At 34.0% G+C, this 17,751-nt stretch overlaps 3 protein-coding genes across 3 annotated transcripts; 1 reads left to right on the top strand and 2 right to left on the bottom strand.

The window, feature by feature from the left end:
- Nucleotides 1–1,453: 1,453 nt before the first annotated feature.
- LOC133032361 (uncharacterized) lies at nucleotides 1,454–3,666 on the bottom strand. The gene is made up of 5 exons (XM_061106280.1): nucleotides 3,490–3,666; nucleotides 2,695–3,243; nucleotides 2,409–2,600; nucleotides 1,996–2,321; nucleotides 1,454–1,915 (listed from the first exon to the last, which is right to left on the bottom strand). Exons 1-5 carry the CDS (start codon nucleotides 3,664–3,666, stop codon nucleotides 1,777–1,779), a joined length of 1,383 nt encoding a protein of 460 aa, XP_060962263.1. The 3' UTR covers nucleotides 1,454–1,776.
- A 435-nt stretch (nucleotides 3,667–4,101) lies between these two features.
- Nucleotides 4,102–5,641, bottom strand: LOC133032440 (uncharacterized). The gene is made up of 2 exons (XM_061106384.1): nucleotides 5,311–5,641; nucleotides 4,102–4,626 (listed from the first exon to the last, which is right to left on the bottom strand). The coding sequence occupies exon 2, from the start codon at nucleotides 4,624–4,626 to the stop codon at nucleotides 4,102–4,104; it is 525 nt and encodes a 174-aa protein (XP_060962367.1). The 5' UTR covers nucleotides 5,311–5,641.
- A 5,666-nt stretch (nucleotides 5,642–11,307) lies between these two features.
- LOC133032362 (uncharacterized) lies at nucleotides 11,308–12,186 on the top strand. The gene has a single exon (XM_061106281.1). It carries the CDS (start codon nucleotides 11,308–11,310, stop codon nucleotides 12,184–12,186), a length of 879 nt encoding a protein of 292 aa, XP_060962264.1.
- Nucleotides 12,187–17,751: the final 5,565 nt, after the last annotated feature.

The following is a 17,751-nucleotide window of genomic DNA, read 5'->3' on the forward strand; positions in this document are numbered from 1 at the left end:
ACAATGAACACACATGTAACTTGAATGCGAGACGTTCATATCACCGTCAAGCGGCACCATGGGTAGTTGGCCACCTTATTAAGGGGAAGTACACCCAAGACGGAACTAAGTACAAGGCTAAAGACATACGTAGGGACATGTTTGACAACTACGGTATCGGTATGAGTTATGTGAAGGCGTGGAGGTGCGGGGAGATGGGACTTACGTATGCTAGGGGTACGCCCGAGTTTTCATACATGAAGCTTCCCGGGTACTTGTACATGCCGGAACGTAAGAATCCGTGTACCATTACCGACTTGTACTTAGAGGATGAGCGGTTCAAGTACCGTTTTATATCACTCGGTGCATGTAGAAGGGGCTTTTCTTTTTGTCGTCCCGTTTTGAGTATCGATGGCACCTTCTTGAAGACGAAGTACGGCGGTATAATGTTAGTTGCTGTGGCATACGATGCGAACAACCAATTGTTGCCGGTTGCTTATGGTATCGTTGACAGTGAGAATAACGACTCCTGGACGTATTTCTTACAAAGTTGAGGGTAGCAATTGGCGTGGTTGAGAACTTAGTGTTTGTGTCAGATAGGCATCAAAGCATTGATCATGCTGTTGAACTCGTTTTTCCCGAAGCAGTCCACTGTGCATGCTATCACCACATTGTTATGAACGTGAACGCCAAATTCAAGACTGATGCTTTTCACAACCAAATATATAATGTTGCTTACGCATGGTCGAAGACTGAATGCGATAGAGAGTTCGAGAAGCTTAGAAAGATGAATCCGCCATCGCCGCATATGTGGAGAGTATAGGGTTTGAGAAGTGGGCTCACCCTTATTGTTTGGGCGATAGATACAACATCATGACGAGCAACGCTGCTGAAAGCTTCAATAGTGTCACAGAAGAGTTCAGGAAATATCCAATAACTACTTTGGTTGAATTTATCAGGTTCACACTCCAATCGTGGTTCGCTGATCGCCTCGAAAATGCTGACAAATGTGCTACCCCTTTGGCCACGCTCTTCGAAAAAAACTTGGCAAAAATTCATGAAAATGCAAGGTACAGGCGCGTCCAACGAAATGGAGCCAATTTGTATAACGTTGGTAGGGGACCTAACGGTGAAAGAGGTGGTGATGTGAATCTAGTTGAAAAAACATGCACCTGCGGCGTGTTCACGTTATTGAAACTCCCTTGCCTTCATGCATGTGCCGCGGCATTGAAAACAAACACAAGTGTGTACACGCTTTGCTCACCTTATTATTCAAAAGAAACGTGGAGGAAGATTTACGATGATACCATCAATCTCGCTGGTGACGAGGATGATTGGGTTCTCCCAGAACACATCAAGAATATGAAAGTTGGGGTACCTGTGGAAAAGAAGCCTGTAGGTCGTCCAAGAAAAAGCAACGCTGGAAGAAGACGGGAGAACCGTTTCCCGTCTGGTGATAAAAGGTTACGTACCACGAAACTGCAGCCGCTGTGGTGCTTCAGGCCACAACAGAGCAACATGCAAAGCCCGCATCTGAGGCGTCTTGTACGTATTCGTTGGGAAATTTGATATATTGTAATGATGCATATTTTGTCATAGTTATTTTTGTTGAGGTTGAATATTTTTCAAATATTTTAATTATTTTTAGGTTTAATAGTTATTTTTGTTGAATAATGTTGATATTTTATATTTGAAACCACGTATAATTATCAAAATTTGAACGAAAAAAAAATCTATATATACATAACTGTAATGTTAATTACACAAAATATACAATGTCCCAATAATTACACAAAATCAGCCGACATTTTGGTAAAATAAATCGACACACCACCGTTGACGAAACATGGCTATCCGGTCTGGCGTCACATCGGTCAATCCACGCTGCATCATGAGATGCTCCACATACTCAATGCAATACACGCCACAATCACCACTAAATGCAAAATAAAATGTAAAGTCAGTCTAACGTAAAACATATTTTAATACTATAGTACTTTTTTTATCGATATGTACCTGGTTGCTGACTTCGGAACTAAGTCGTGAGTGGCTCGAGTCGCGTGCATTTTTGGAAGCACCGTGATGTCACCGTTAGCTAACGCCATGATCTGGTTGTTATGTGGAAATTCCCCGGTTGCAAGGATTAGCGAGGGCAGCAGTTCTGACCAAACCTTCAAGATGGGTTCCATGGCGGTCCAATGACAGACGCTGGAATCACAGTCGTAGACATTAATTTTCCACAGCTCTATGTCGACTTCAACTGTGACCCAGTGTCTTGCCGTGGGAAGGTGCAGAACGAAGTAAATAAACTCGTTACCCCTCCATCTCTCAAAGACTTGGGACTGTAATTACAGAGAACAACGAAACAATTAACAAACCATAATAATCTTCCCAAACAATTAACATTTAAAATCTTACTAAAACAATACCTTATGAAACCCTGTGCAGTAGTCCAGGATATATTCCTCCCATTTAAAGTTTTTCCTCGGACCCTTGTGGCTCGTCCATGCACTGCTGATCATGGCGGTCACGAATGTGGAGAGAATGATACCCTTCTGAGGAAATGTCAGTGGATAGTCGGTGCGTCGCCTCCTCAGCATATGCATTGCTGCATCTATATGCTGCATATAAACGGAAATGTCAGTTACACAAAAAAATATATTAATTGCACATAAAGTTGTAAAGTGAAGTAATATTATAAAATATTTTACTTACGTCATCTGTAAGCCATTCCTTTGGTGTGAGCATTATCCAAAAGAATCCTGGACCGTAATCACCACTTCTCAAATCCCGAAGTCGGTGGTTCGGAATGAGTCCAACACACCACTTACGGAAAGTGGTTAACAATTTCTCATCCGGTGGCTCCAGGGGATCAAAAGTCGAAGATGGCCTATGTCTCCTCTTCATCTCCGTATAGTCACCGAACCATACAGGAGGCTTTCTCTTCCTCTTCCGACTCTTAACCACTGCAGGTTGTGCCTCTATGGACAGAATCTCACCCTGCGACTCGGTGTCATGTACATGGATAAGAGGTTGTGCCTCGATCGGAGTCGCTGGAGCTCCCTCATAAGGATCGTAATCGTCGGGGAAGACCTCATCCTCTTCTACCGGGGGTGAAGCAACCGGTGGTGGGGTAGATGGATCCGCCGGGGCCTCCGTGCCGAAGCCGTCGTTGGCGGACGATTCAACATGGCCAATATGTCTCCGAGCCGCTCCATAATTACGTTCGACCACCCTTCGCTCTACATGGCTGGTCTCGTATGCCTTCTTCGGCTCGACATGAGCAAAGCATACGTACCCCGAGTGTCACCCTCGATCCTATCCAACCGAGCCACTAAATCGGTGTACTCGGCACCCCGAACGCCCGATGCGGATGGTGCACCGGGCCGAGGTTCGAAGCGTGGCCGAAAAAATATATATCAAAAATACGGTAAGCATACGATATACCCTCCACTATATAAAAAAATAATAAAAAATAAAGACATAAAAAAAAGTTCCAAAAATTGGTACCTGAGTGTCTCTTTCCTGAGTGTCTGGGACCTGAGTCTCTGGTACCTGACTACTGCCTCGGCCTCTCGTGTCATCCACAAGATCATCAACCGTGTTCTCCACACCATCGTAAGATATTGTCCTCACAAATGCCTCCTCCTCCGTCCGTGGAAGTAGCCCCTTCACCACTTCCAGCATTCCGTTTATGGTTTAACAAATATCAAAATAAAACCATTTAGCATTTATTACAAGCATTTATGTTAAATAATTATTCGTAACATAAGTGAAAATCATACCCGTCTAGAAAATAATGCGCCGACGTCTTTCTTCCCAATATCGCCTTTGCTCGTCCAGCTAAGCATCCTGGGGAACCGAATCCCGTGGTTCGTGCCATACCTCTTGCCAACCTCCAAAATGGCCTCGTACGCCCAATATTGGACTGCAGGTGCGAAGCCATATGTTGTGTATTTGCACTCGTGCTGAACATCCGAACTCAGCTTCTTCTCGTAGTTGGCCTTCTGTTTCAACATGTCTTCTGAAGCGAGTGCATGAGTCTGGGCGAATGAGTGCTTCCCCCAAGGAATCGGAAGAAGAACTCGAGGTCTTCCACATATCTAATGATGTGAGGCGTGATCAGCGCGTTGGCCTCGCGGCCCGAAGCACCGACTCCACAAACAAGCACAAGCCGAGCTTGTACAAGTCTTCCGGGTTCTGGCAGTTTGTGAACTGAAGTTGGAGTGCTTCTGTCTTCACACTATCAGACCGGTTGAAATATTTGTTGATCAATCGGTCTGACCCCGAGCGCGCGACCTGCGCAGCCTTCTCCTCTTCTGTTGGCCCCGAGGAGAAGTCCAAACCCGTAATGAGTGCAAACTCCAGCACCCCGAATCGGACCTCCTTCCGACCAACATAAAACCTCATCCTCAACTCCTCCTGAGCATCCACTTTCATTTTGTGGAGCATCAGCTGGTGAAATAACACCGAGGAGAATGTCAGTGGTACGGCATTCCAGAAGCTCCCGAAACGGCTTTCCTTCGCCGTGTTATTAAGGTTGAACTCCTCAAACCGAGCTTTAATTTTTGCAAAAATTCCAGTGCCCCTATATGTGACGCGGCCAGTGAAATGCTCGGGTGCTGGAATAATGAGTCTGGGAGCCATCTGAAAAAACAAAAAAACAAATAAATAAAGCTGCTAAAAAATTTAAAATTGTCGACATAACATCGACATCATGTCGATATTCAGTCGACATTATCTAACAGTAAGCACACAAGAATTTCAAAACAAACATGTCGACATTATGTCGACATACCCTCGACATTATGTCGACATTATCAAAAGCAGGGAAAATACATTTATGTCGACAAAATGTCGACATCCTGTCGACATTCAGTCGACATTTCAAACAAATAAAAATTACACAATATATCGACATACTGTCGACATACAGTCGACATTCAGTCGACAATACAACCTAACAATCAACAAGTTCATTTAATCGACATACCATCGACATACTGTCGACAAGTAGTCGACAATATAGGGCAGAAAATATATTTTCCCCACTAATCGACATCCTGTCGACATACAACGATATCCTATCGACATACTAATAACAGCTAAATTCAAACAGACACCCTAAATGTCGACATCCTATCGACATCCTATCGATATGTCGTCGACAAACACTGTACATACATATAATTTCGCCAAAAATAATACACAGAATCAAAGGAATCCACAGAATGTACATGAACAAAGATAAATCACAAGTAATCAAGTAATCCACAAAAATCTAGCAAAATTGAACATTTAAAATCAATTTTTTTTTAAAAAAAATGGTACCTTTTTGACTGAAGTGGGTGTCGATTGAGGACGGTGGTGCGTGAGGACGGTGGTGCGTGTCGACTGGATTTTGTGGTCGTTGTTTTGTCGTCCTCGACTGGGTTGTGGGTTCGTCGATTGGATGCACACGAAGAGGGAATGGAGGGAGAGGGAATGGAGGTTGGGGAAGTGGGTTTGGGTTCTCGGACTTTCGTTGTGGCGAGGGAGAGGGAATGGAGGTTGGGGAAGACGAAGTGGAAAGAGAGAGAGGGAATGGAGGTCAGGAACGCTGGTTGGGTTTCTCGGAGGTAGGTGGGGGGTTGGGGAAGCCGAAGTGAGAAGAGAGAGAGGAGAAGGAAACTGTTAGAGGGAAATTTTTATTAAAGGGTAATTTGGGTAACTTTTAAAATTATAGGCATTAATTTGTACAAATTAGTTTAGGGTATATATTTTGATATGAGGTATATTATTAAGGGCAAATAGTGAAATTTCCCTCTACAAAACCTTTTCTTATCTTGAACGAGTCCCCCTCGAAAATTAGCCGTCCACATTTGCCATGTGGACCAACGAATTCACATTAATGAAAAAAAGTGCTAAGTTGACCTAACAACGTGTCCATAGGACCACATGTAATATTTACTTATAAATTAATTATTTTATTCTGGAACCACGTGCGTAAATAATATTTAATTATCACAAAAAGGAAGAATATTTCCCTCAAAATATAAAAATAAAAAAGAATATACCTTTTCTTTTCCTTTTACTTTTTATATATTTTTATCCATTTTCACACATATATATATATATATATTTATATATATCATTTTTTTGTGTGGCACACAATAAAATATCATATTGATATAACATAAACTAGTGCGAATTGTCGAAATGAGAAACAAAAAGTTAATCCAGAGATCTCGTTGAGTAAAATATTAATTTTCTTTTATAAAAAAAATATTAATTTACATATAAAGAGTTTCACCTTTGCCAAAGTTCGGGACTCTCTTGAACATATGCTATTAATTTATTTTATTAATATTAATTTACTAAAAAGGTCTAGATTATTATTTTATTTTTTTCATTAAGCCAAAAAAAAAGAGGTCTCGATTTTTTTGAATTATTTTAAAAAAATATATATATATAAAAACAACAAAAGAAATTTATAAAAATACGGATATACAGAATTTTAAATATTTTTACGATTTTTAAAATATGATTTTTTTTTTTTATGTATTTTTATGTGTACTCTTGTTATTTTATTATTGATTTTTGTTATTTATACATTATTTATTTTTATGTTGGTTTCTTGTTATTTTTATCTGATTTTCTTATTGTTTATGTGTTATTTTTATGAAAACTATAAAAATATTAAAAAAAAATTAAATTGTAAAAAATCTATATATATATATAAAGCAAAAATATAAGATCGTGACATAACGTTCTAAAATCTCTCTAATTAGCTTTATTTGTTTTCTCCTTAATTCTCTCTTTTTTTTAAAAAAAAAAAAATAATCTACATATTTATCTTTTTTTCTCATTTTTTAATTGTTTTATTATTTCTTTTCTTTTTTTTATTATATTAATTTAAAAAAAAAAAAAAAATATCAATCCAGTCACACTATATACGTAAATCAATGTACGTGTTTATATTTTATTTTAAAATATTTTTATATTTAATGTAAATTAATAAATCTATAAATAAATATCATTGAGTACACCAAGCACAAATACTTATATCTTTTTTTTATTATTATTTTTATATAATTATCTTTTTAATTCTATAATGCTTTCTTAATTTTTTTTAATTATTTTATTTTTTTATTATTTTAAATTTTTTAAAAAACGAAATATCTATCCAATCACACGTACGTCAATGTATAAATCTATATTTTGTTTAAAAATATTTTTATATCTAATATAAATTAATAAATCTATAAATAAATATCATTAAATAAACTGGAACACAAATACTTATACTATTTTCTCTATTTTTATATAAAGAAAAACTAAAATATCTATATAGTATATATATATCTATTTTATATAAAGTGTGCCTATATAACATAATTCTTGGTTTATGAGAAATTTATGGGTGACTTTTTATTTATATTAAAAATAAAATGGTTTATTATTAAAAATAAAATGGTTTATGAGAAATTCATGTGACTTTTTATTTATATTAAAAATAAAATGATTTATTATTAAAAATAAAATGGTTTATGAGAAATTCATGGATCACTTTTTATTTATATATAATAAAATAAATCTCATTAAATAAAAAAAAATACGATTGACCCTTTAGGTGATGATTTTGGCATATACATGTGTATGATCATGGAACATTAGTGTTTTAGTTTAATTGACATTAAAGTCGAATAATTTTTAGTTTATTTTTGGATTAATTTGAGAACAATTTGTCGTTAGATAATCAAGATTTCTTAAAATTAATATATTGCATTCAGTATACTTTTAATTTGCAACACCATTATTTACATTAATTAATGTAAAATGTATTATTTATTTATTGTATACATTAAAAATAATTTCAAACAATAATTAATAATATTTTTTCTTCAATTATTTGTAAATAAAGTAGAAAATACCTAACATAAAACTAAGTATACGTGTTTGGCATATATGTGCTTGGCACGTAGCTTTTTTCTAGTCTATATATATATATATATCAATCTATATATCTATTAATCAATATATCAATATACCAATATAAAAGAGAAGTATGAAGCGGTGACATAACATTCTAAAATTACTCCGAAACTATTTTTCTCTTCCCTCTTTAATTCTCTCAATTTTAATATTTTATTAAAGTATAAATCTATAAATTAATATTTTACTATTATTTTAATAATTTTTTTATGAAAAAAATATAAATCTACAAATTGATATTTTATTATTGTTTTAATAATTTTTCTATAAAAATATAAAATATTTTTTTAAAAAAAAAGCTAGAAAAATAAAAAATAAATTCCAAAAAAAAATATTAAAACTTAAATCAAATATAATTAATAGTAAATTTTATTTATATACATACATAAAATATCAATCAATATATATACCTTAATGTTTTTTTACTTTTTTTTAAAATAATATATAATAATAATAATAATATAAAAAAATAATGACTCTAACGTGTAAAATTTTGGCTTTTTTAAAAAAAAGAACAATAAGATATAATAATAATAATAATAATAAAAAGAATCAGGTGTACATGATACTTAAAATAATATTTTAATTACTTTTTACCACATTTAAATTTTTTATTAAAAAATAGTAATTAATTTTTAACAAAAGACTACTTTACGTCTTTCTATAAAATGATAATTTTAATGTTAAGTATCACATAATTATAACTAAAGAGAATTGCTATTAGACATCAGTGGTGTCTAACACCTTTCATAGGTGGCACTCTACGATTGGTTGGCGATATTTCCTAAATTTTATTTTTTAAGTTATATGGGACATGCTACTTACACTACAACAATTTATGTTATTAGCGGCGGACATATTAGCGGCGGGCACTCTCCGCCGCTAATAACAGGGGTATTAGCGGCGGAGAGTGGGGTCCGCCGCTAATAATGGGGGAATTTTTTTTTTCTGAAGAGTATTAGCGGCGGGCAGTCCGCGGCAATTGCTCCGCCGCTAATACTAGTAGCGGCGGGCCCGCCGCTATTACTCCGCCGCTAATAAATGGGCGGGATAATTCCCGCTCATTCATTTCAAACTATTAGCGGCGGACTATTAGCGGCGGGGGTCCGCCGCTAATAGTATTTATTTATTTATTTTTTTTAATTTTAGACTATTAGCGGCGGACCCCCGCCGCTAATAGTCCGCCGCTACTGGTATTATAAATACCCCCATCAGCCCCACTTCTCCAACTTTTCTTTCCATTTCAAAATTTAAAAACCCCTCAACCCCTCTTCCCCCCCAAAACCGAGCCTTCCCCATCAGCCCCACCCCATCAGCCCCACTCCGATCGGCGTACCACCACCTCGGCGCACCACCATCCCGACGCACTCCGACGCACCAACAGCACCATCCCCACGCACAACCGGCTTTTTAGTAAGTTTTTTTTTTTTAAATTTTACATTTGTATATAGTTTTAAGTTTTAGATTTGTATTTGTATGCATATCTTTGATTTAAAATCTGGGTATATATTTATGTTTAGATCGGATTTTTTTTTGTTTTTGTGATAGATCTGTATATGTATATTGTGTATTTGAGTGTATAATTAATAATATGTGTATATGTATATATCATTTGGGTATTAATTTTTTATTTTTTTGTATATATATATTGTATTATATATTTTATTTCTGTATATATATATTTCTGTATATATATATTTTTTATGTTTTCTGTGTATATATATTGTATTATATATTAATTGATATATATATTAATTGATATATATATTTTCTGTGTATTTATATAATTTATTTGGGTATTTATTATTTTATTTATTTATATATTAACTGTATATAAATATTTCTGTCTATATATATATATTCACTGTATATATATATTTTTTATGTTTTATTTGGGGATAAATATATTTTATTTGTATATTAATTGTTTTATATTAGTATATATTTTCACTGTATATATATATTAATGAGATATATTTTTAAAATATAATGTATTTTTTTATATATATTATATATATAATATATATTTTTTATGTTTATATATATGTAAATTTAATATATATAATTTTAGTGAGTGTATATACTAAATAAATATATTTTGTAAAATTTATATATTTATTTTATTGTTGTAATTTTTTTTTACTTTTTTAATTTATTTGTTGGAATTGAAAGTATATATTTTTGTTATTTTTGTTGTTATATTGTAATTTTTATTTGATTTAATTTATTTGGTATAATTTTAGCCTAAAATTTTTAGGATAGTTAAAAAATTATTTGGTATAATTTTAGCCTAAAATTTTTAGGTGTTAAGTTTTGTAACTTATTATTTTTTAAATAAAGAAAAATAAAAATAATGAAAAAAATTAAAAAAGTATAATATTACATAAAAATTTGAATATTAAAAATTAAAAAGTTAAATAAAAATAATTTTTTTAATTTTAATAATAATTGTAATTAAATTATCAAATTTTTATGTAAGTTTTTAAGAAAAAATATGTTAATGGAATTTTATGTATTTTTAAGGTGGTAAAAATTAATTATTTTATATTTATTTTAATTTAAAAAATAAATTTATTTTTATATAAATGAAAAATAATTCAAAATTTTAAAAATTAAAAATTTAAAATTTAGTAATTTAATGAATTTTTATAGTGTAATATGTAAAATGAATTTTTTTATAATATAATTAGTTTAAATTTTGATAATTAATTTTAAGTTTCAAAAAATAATAATTCATTTAAAATTTAATTATTTTATATTTATTTAAATTTAAAAAATAAATTAATTTTTTTATGAATAATAAAAATAACCCAAAAATTTAAAATTTATAATTATAATTATATTTATAATTATATTTAAAAATATATCATAAAATTTGTACTCATAAAATTTCATAAGACTTTACAAAAATTCAAAAATTAATAATAAAGAACAATAATAATTCATATTTATAATTATATTTAAAAATATATCCTAAAATTTGTATTCACAAAATTTCATAAGATTTTACAAAAATTTAAAAATTAATAATAAAGAACAATAATAATTCATATTTATCATTATATTTACAAAAAAAATATCATAAAATTTGTACTCATAAAATTTCATAAGACTTTACAAAAATTCAAAAATTAATAATAAAGAACAATAATAATTCATATTTATCATTATATTTACAAAAAAAATATCATAAAATTTGTACTCATAAAATTTCATAAGACTTTACAAAAATTTAAATATTTAATACTTCATTTGTCGTCGAAATTGTAGATGGCGACAATCGATAAGTCTTGGACCAAAATCAGAAATCGTGGTTGCCATGAATTTTGGAATGGTCTACAAGCCTTTTTAGCAATGGCATCAGAACATAAGGATTGTGATGGACGAATACGATGTCCTTGTGTGAGATGTATAAATAGTAGGTTTGAAAAAATAGATAGGGTTAGAGCATACGTATTTGATCGAGGTTTTATGCAAGGATATGATAAGTGGATTTATCACGGGGAGCCTGAGGATGCCGTCGTTGATGCAGCAGTTGCTGATGTTGAATCAGAGGATGAAATGATTCCTATTTTAGAAGACTTCTTTCCTTCGACAACTGAGGAACCACAAGGAGAAGATGAACAACCAACCACAAACCCACAATTTGATGACTTATTTGAGGAAATTGAAGCTGAATTGTATCCCGGTTGTGATTGGATTTCATCTCTTAACTTTTTAGCAAAGCTATTGCATTTAAAAGTTAGGGGAAAAATTCCTAATAACATCTTTGAAGAATTATTGAAGCTTTTAAAGTTTGCGTTTCCGAAGGAAAATAATATTCCATCAACTTACTACGAGGCAAAAAAGAGATTGAAGAAATTAGGCTTGGGTTATGATAATATCGATGTCTGTTTGTATAATTGCTGCTTATTTTATAAGGAGAATGCATCCAAGGAGGCTTGTCCAGTTTGCGGAACTAGTCGTTGGGTTACTTCCGAAAACGGGAAAAGAAAAAAAGTTCCTTGCAAAGTCATGCGATACTTTCCGTTGACACCTCGACTTAAAAGATTATATAGTTCGAGGATTACAGCGAAAAGCATGATATGGCATCATACTGGAAAATCAAAAGATGATGGGGTGTTGCGACACCCGGTCGATGGTTTAGCTTGGAAAGACTTTGATGCAAAACATCCCGAGTTTGCAAGGGACCCAAGAAATGTTCGACTTGGGTTAGGCTGGCGATGGATTTAATCCATTTGGCAACATGAGTCTTGCATACAGCATGTGGCCAGTGGTGTTGGCTAACTATAATCTACCACCTTGGTTATGTATGAAAGATAATTATTTTTTGCTCTCTACCCTAATTCCTGGTGCAAAATCTCCAGGTAAAGACATGGATATATTTTTAAGACCTTTGGTGGATGAATTAAAGGAGTTGTGGAATAATGGGGTAGCAACGAGAGATAGTTCGACCAACTCGATGTTCACCATGCGTGCTGCGCTTTTGTGGACAGTGAATGATTTTCCTGCTCGTAGTAGCTTGTCTGGGTGGAGTGGTCAAGGTTATAAAGCTTGCCCTACTTGTAATGAAGACACGACGTCCATTCGAGTGATCGGGAAGACATCATATGTTGGTCATCGAAGGTTCTTTCCAAGTAACCATGCAATGAGAAGGGATACTCGATTTGATGGTAAAGCTGAAAGAAGACCTCCTCCAAGACGATTTACTTGTGAAGAAATATTATCACAAGTTAATGCTCTCGAACCCCAAATTCCCGGACATCATGAAAATTTTGGGGGCGTGAAACGTAGAAGAGTTGCGTAAAAATTGTAATTGGAGGAAAAAAGTATTTTCTACGAGTTGGAGTATTGGAGCACGAATATTTTAAAACACAACATTGATGTCATGCATGTTGAGAAGAATGTGTGTGATAGTCTCCTAGGAACCATCTTGGATAATGATAAATCAAAGGACACAACCAATGCGCGCCATGATTTAAAGAAGATGGGTATTAGAGAATCGTTGTGGATTTATGAAGATGGGAATGGGAGGCTAATGAAACCGCATGCTCCTTATGTTTTGACTCGTGAGAAAAGACAACTTTTTTGTTAGTTTGTTAAAGGAATAAAGTTTCCCGATGGCTTCTGTTCAAATTTAAAGAGCAAAGTTTCTCCAGATGAGTCTAACATTATTGGGTTAAAATCCCACGATTGTCATGTCATTATGCAGCGAGTACTAGCGGTTGGTGTCCGTAAATTTCTACCTTGTGACACTGCAACAACTATTACTCAGCTGTGTAATTTTTTTCGACAGTTATGCTCTAGAACTCTAAATGTAAAAGATATGGAGGATGCTCAAAATAATTTAATTCTGTTATTGTGCAAGATGGAATTGATTTTTCCTCCAGCTTTTTTTGACATAATGATACACTTGGTATTGCATTTTCCTGAAGAAGCGATATTGGGTGGCCCGGTCTTTATGAGATGGATGTATCCTTTTGAAAGGTACATGAAAAAATTGAAGAATTATGTGGGAAATAAGGCACGTCCTGAAGGGTCAATTGCAGAAGGTTATGTTGCTGATGAGGCAGTAACCTTTTGTTCAATGTACTTTAAAGGGTGTGAAACAAGATTTAATCGGCTTGATCGAAATGAAGATGCGCCTTCTGTTTGTCGCTATCTCTCGGTTTTAATTCTCAATCTCGTCCTTTAACTAGCGGACTTATCAAGCCTCTTGATCATACCAGTCGTGAAAAAGCTGAGTGGTACATTCTTCAAAATTCTCCTGAAATCCAAGCTTACTTAGAGTAAGTTTGTTACATTTTTATAAATTATTTTATTAAATTTTTAGTTTTTATTTTCTATCTCCCTCTATCGTATCTTGACATTATCATACTTCACAGTGAACATTTGGACAAGATCAGGCATGAATATCCTAATGGTAATCACGATGCCTTGCATAGGCAAACTTTCCGTCCGTGGTTTCACAAGAAGGTATAACGACAAAATTGTTAAGTTTTAATTCAATCATTTATATTCCTCTCATATTAATACATTTTATGTATTTAGATATATGAGCTGCACAAGCTTGGAACTTTACAAAATGGTGATGAGTTACTCGCTCTCGCTTCCGGGTCCGATTACTTAGCAACATTTTACGAAGGTTGTGTAGTGAATGGTGTTCGGTTTATTGCATCAAAGCGAGACCAAAAGCGGAAGACACAAAATAGTGGTGTTACTGTTGCTGGAACAGAAGGGTTTAATTATTACGGCACACTTGAAGATGTAATCACTATATCTTATACTGGTGCATATACAGTGTCATTGTTTGAATGTAAATGGTATAACACTAATCCATTAAGAAAGAAGACAATCACTGAAAATAATATAACTAGTATAAATACTCGTGGACATTGGTATCAAGATGAACCGTACATCCTTGCTAACCAGGCGAAGCAAGTTTTCTATCTTGAAGATCCACTCAGAGGTCGCGATTGGAAGGTTGTTGAAGATATTAGCCATCGACAAATTTGGGACATTACTGACAACGAAGATGAGACTGATGTAGATGTTGTTAGTGATTCTAACTCTGCCAATTTTGTGTTGACGGTTGATCTTGGAGAGTTGATTATGCAATCGAATGAACCTCCAGTAATTGTTGAATCGTCCGATCAGTTAGTGGATTCTGAGATAGAGAATAATGAACTGGATGAGAATTATGTTGCTGAAGAAGTAGATGATTTACTAGTTGAACATGTAGAGGATGAAAATGTAAACTTAGTGAATGATGGAAATGATAGTGATTCTTCAGTGTAACTTTTATTTTGTAAACATTTGTTACTAAAATTTTTTACAATTAAAGGAATATTTAATTTCTTCCGTGTTAACATTTTAAATACTTATATTTCAATTATGTGTTTCACATTTGTGAATTCTTACATTTTTTTCCGTCTTCAAAGTAAAGTAAAATGTCAGCTACGTTAGCGACATACCACGGTGGGGATGGTGATGGCAGGGATCCCCCTGATCCTTCTAGGGTACCGTCGTCTTGCGAAGCAGGTTTTCATATTTTTTCAAATCTACAATTGTTCTGAATATAAATAGTGAATGTATGATTTACTAATAAAATTATTTTTCCCTCGAATATATATAGTTCCACCTCCGGTCAGAAAGGGTCGTGGGGTTGCCGCAAACGCTAATCTCGAAAAAAAAGGAGAGATGCTGGTAAGCCCTTACCGGTGGAGGTAGATCTGGAAACAGGCAAAGTTGTTGGCGCTGAAGCAAGCAATTATGTTCGATTTCTTGGCCAACAAGTAAGCATGTTGTGCCCGGGTGGTCATCTTAATTTTTCTGATGTACCCCAACAATACAAGGATCAAGTGCTCAATCGAATTAGAGTGAGTGATTTTGAATTATTAAAAGTTGTAATAATTTTATGTCCTCATTTATAAATTAACATAACTTTAAATTACTTTTATCACATAGTACTACTTTGATATCGATGGGAATCCCCATCGAGACCTACTTATGGGGACTTTATATTCGGTGATGGCGGAGCGGTATAGTGAGCGAAAGACACTCAGACACAAGCATTTCAAACAACATTACAAAAAACCAGAAGATTGGGACAAAGTTCTCAAATTCCCCCCTGACTACTTGAATACCGAGACTTGGAAACCGGTTTGCGAATTGTTCGTTAGCGAGGCATTTTTGAATCGTTCAACTAAAAATAAATCGAATCGGCAACTAATGAAATATCCAACAACGCAAGGCACAAAATCGTTGGCGTCCATTCGCCACGGAATAGTATGTATTAATTCTTTAATTGTTAAATGTTTCATAAAAAAAAATTCTTTAATAGTTAATAATATTTTTTTCTTATAATAAACTAATTTAATTGTTTATATTTGTATAGGGGGGTCCTCCTGGAGAGCATGTAGTTGAAGCATGGAAGGAGATCCATGTGAAAAAACCGTCTGGAACTTTCGTTAATGAATTAGCTGCAAAAGATTATGTAAGTGATTAAAATGATTTATTATTAAAATTTATATTTTATATTGATTACATATTCTAATAATTTTGATTTAAATAGGAGGAACTGATCAAGGAGCTTGATAGGAAGCGACTGGAACGACAATCCCAGAGCGATACCGGACCGAATGCGAATCCGATATGCGGTTATCAGTTTGACGTTATGGAAACAGTCCTAGGCCAAAGATCTGACTATCAAAGAGGCGTGGGTAAAAGGCTCAAGGGCAAAGGAAAGAAACCAATCCCTCAAACTCAATCAACGGTGCCGCCTCCCCAACCAACTACTGAAATGATGAGCACTGTGGCAGATATATTCTCAGCTATGCGTGCTACTTGGGGGGGTAATTTGACGCCTGAACAACGTGCCCAAATATTTAACCCACGCTTTGACAATTTCATTCAAACGTATAGTCGATCGCGATCGCACAGTGGTTCGTCTTCTCAGAGTCATGCCGCTCCTCCGGAACAGCATCAACAACCTCCTTCGCAACCACAATTTCAGCCTTCCTCGCAACAACAATTCCAAAATTTGTCACAGCAGCAATTTGAAAATTTTTTGCAGCAGCAACCCCAATCTTTTCCTCAGCAGTTTCCTCAGCAGCAATAAATACCGCTCCGCCAATGGGAAATCAGTTCTTATACCGTACACCGTCAGAGTTTCCTCCGCTCGGCTCAAACTTTGCTGATTTTGGATTATTTGGGAGTTCATCGCAGGAGAACCAATTTTTTTCAACTCCCATTTTCAACCAAGCTGAGCTCGGTAATTTAACGCTGGGTTTATCATCAGACCAAGCGTATGTGCCTTCTCCGCCACGGGCTTCGGGGACTCGTACCGAAAATAATCCGCATCAAGACTTCATAATTAGAGACTCGAATGAAGATGTTAATGAATAATTTATTTATGTTTTGTAATAATTTAGTTTAATTTTGAGACAATATTTTATTAGTATTAATATGTTAAAGTTAATTACTTTGGAGACAATTTTAAATTATTAATAAATTTTATTAAATTGTTCTAATTATATTAATTAGATTTATTTATTAAATATTCGTATAAATAATTAATTAATTATTTATATATAACATTAATATATATTTATTATTTATAAATATTTATAATTTTTTTTTTATTTTAATGGGGTATTAGCGGCGGAGCAATAGCGGCGGGACCCGCCGCTATTGCCCTTTGTCGCCTCGAAACACGAAATCGACAAAGGGCACAGCGGGGTCCCGCCGCTATTGCTCCGCCGCTATTAATATTATTAGCGGCGGACCATGTTTTTGGCTGCTAATACTAGTAATAGCGGCCAAGCAATAGCGGCGGACCAATAGCGGCCGAGGTCCGCCGCTATTACCCTTTAGCGGCCACAATTGAGACTAATAGCGGCGGAGAGGTCCGCCGCTATTAGTGTTAAATGTTGTAGTGTTAATTACCAATGGTGGTATGATACCAATGAGAGTTACCTTTTAGCATTTCTTATAACTAAAATATCATATTTTTTATATATTTTTTTAATGAAGATATTTAAAAAATAATTATCACTTTTCTTAAAATTTATTAATTAATAATAATAGAACAAACTAATGAATTTTCTCCAATGTCTTAAAAATATTTAATAAAATATTTAAAATTCGAGATGAAATTTAAGATTAAGATATACATTTGGGAAATACAATAGTGACGACTGCAAGTGAACTACGGTAATGACAAGGAATGAGATACAGTGATGACAACAAGTGAGATACGATGATAAAAGTAAGTGAGATACAATAAGACAACAAGTG

The sequence above is a fragment of the Cannabis sativa genome, chromosome X (assembly GCF_029168945.1).
Source record: "Cannabis sativa cultivar Pink pepper isolate KNU-18-1 chromosome X, ASM2916894v1, whole genome shotgun sequence".
Taxonomy (NCBI): Eukaryota; Viridiplantae; Streptophyta; class Magnoliopsida; order Rosales; family Cannabaceae; genus Cannabis; species Cannabis sativa.

What these genes read in the sequence shown, in the direction of transcription:
- LOC133032361 (XM_061106280.1), bottom strand. Translation starts at nt 3,666, where the DNA reads ATGCTGGAAGTGGTGAAGGGGCTACTTCCACGGACGGAGGAGGAGGCA. An exon ending in AGGAATGGCTTACAGATGAC is followed by an intron (nt 2,601 to 2,694) that starts GTAAGTAAAATA and finishes GTTTATATGCAG; the next exon opens with CATATAGATGCAGCAATGCA. An exon ending in ACTGCACAGGGTTTCATAAG is followed by an intron (nt 2,322 to 2,408) that starts GTATTGTTTTAG and finishes CTGTAATTACAG; the next exon opens with TCCCAAGTCTTTGAGAGATG.
- LOC133032440 (XM_061106384.1), bottom strand. Translation starts at nt 4,626, where the DNA reads ATGGCTCCCAGACTCATTATTCCAGCACCCGAGCATTTCACTGGCCGC.
- LOC133032362 (XM_061106281.1), top strand. Translation starts at nt 11,308, where the DNA reads ATGGCATCAGAACATAAGGATTGTGATGGACGAATACGATGTCCTTGT.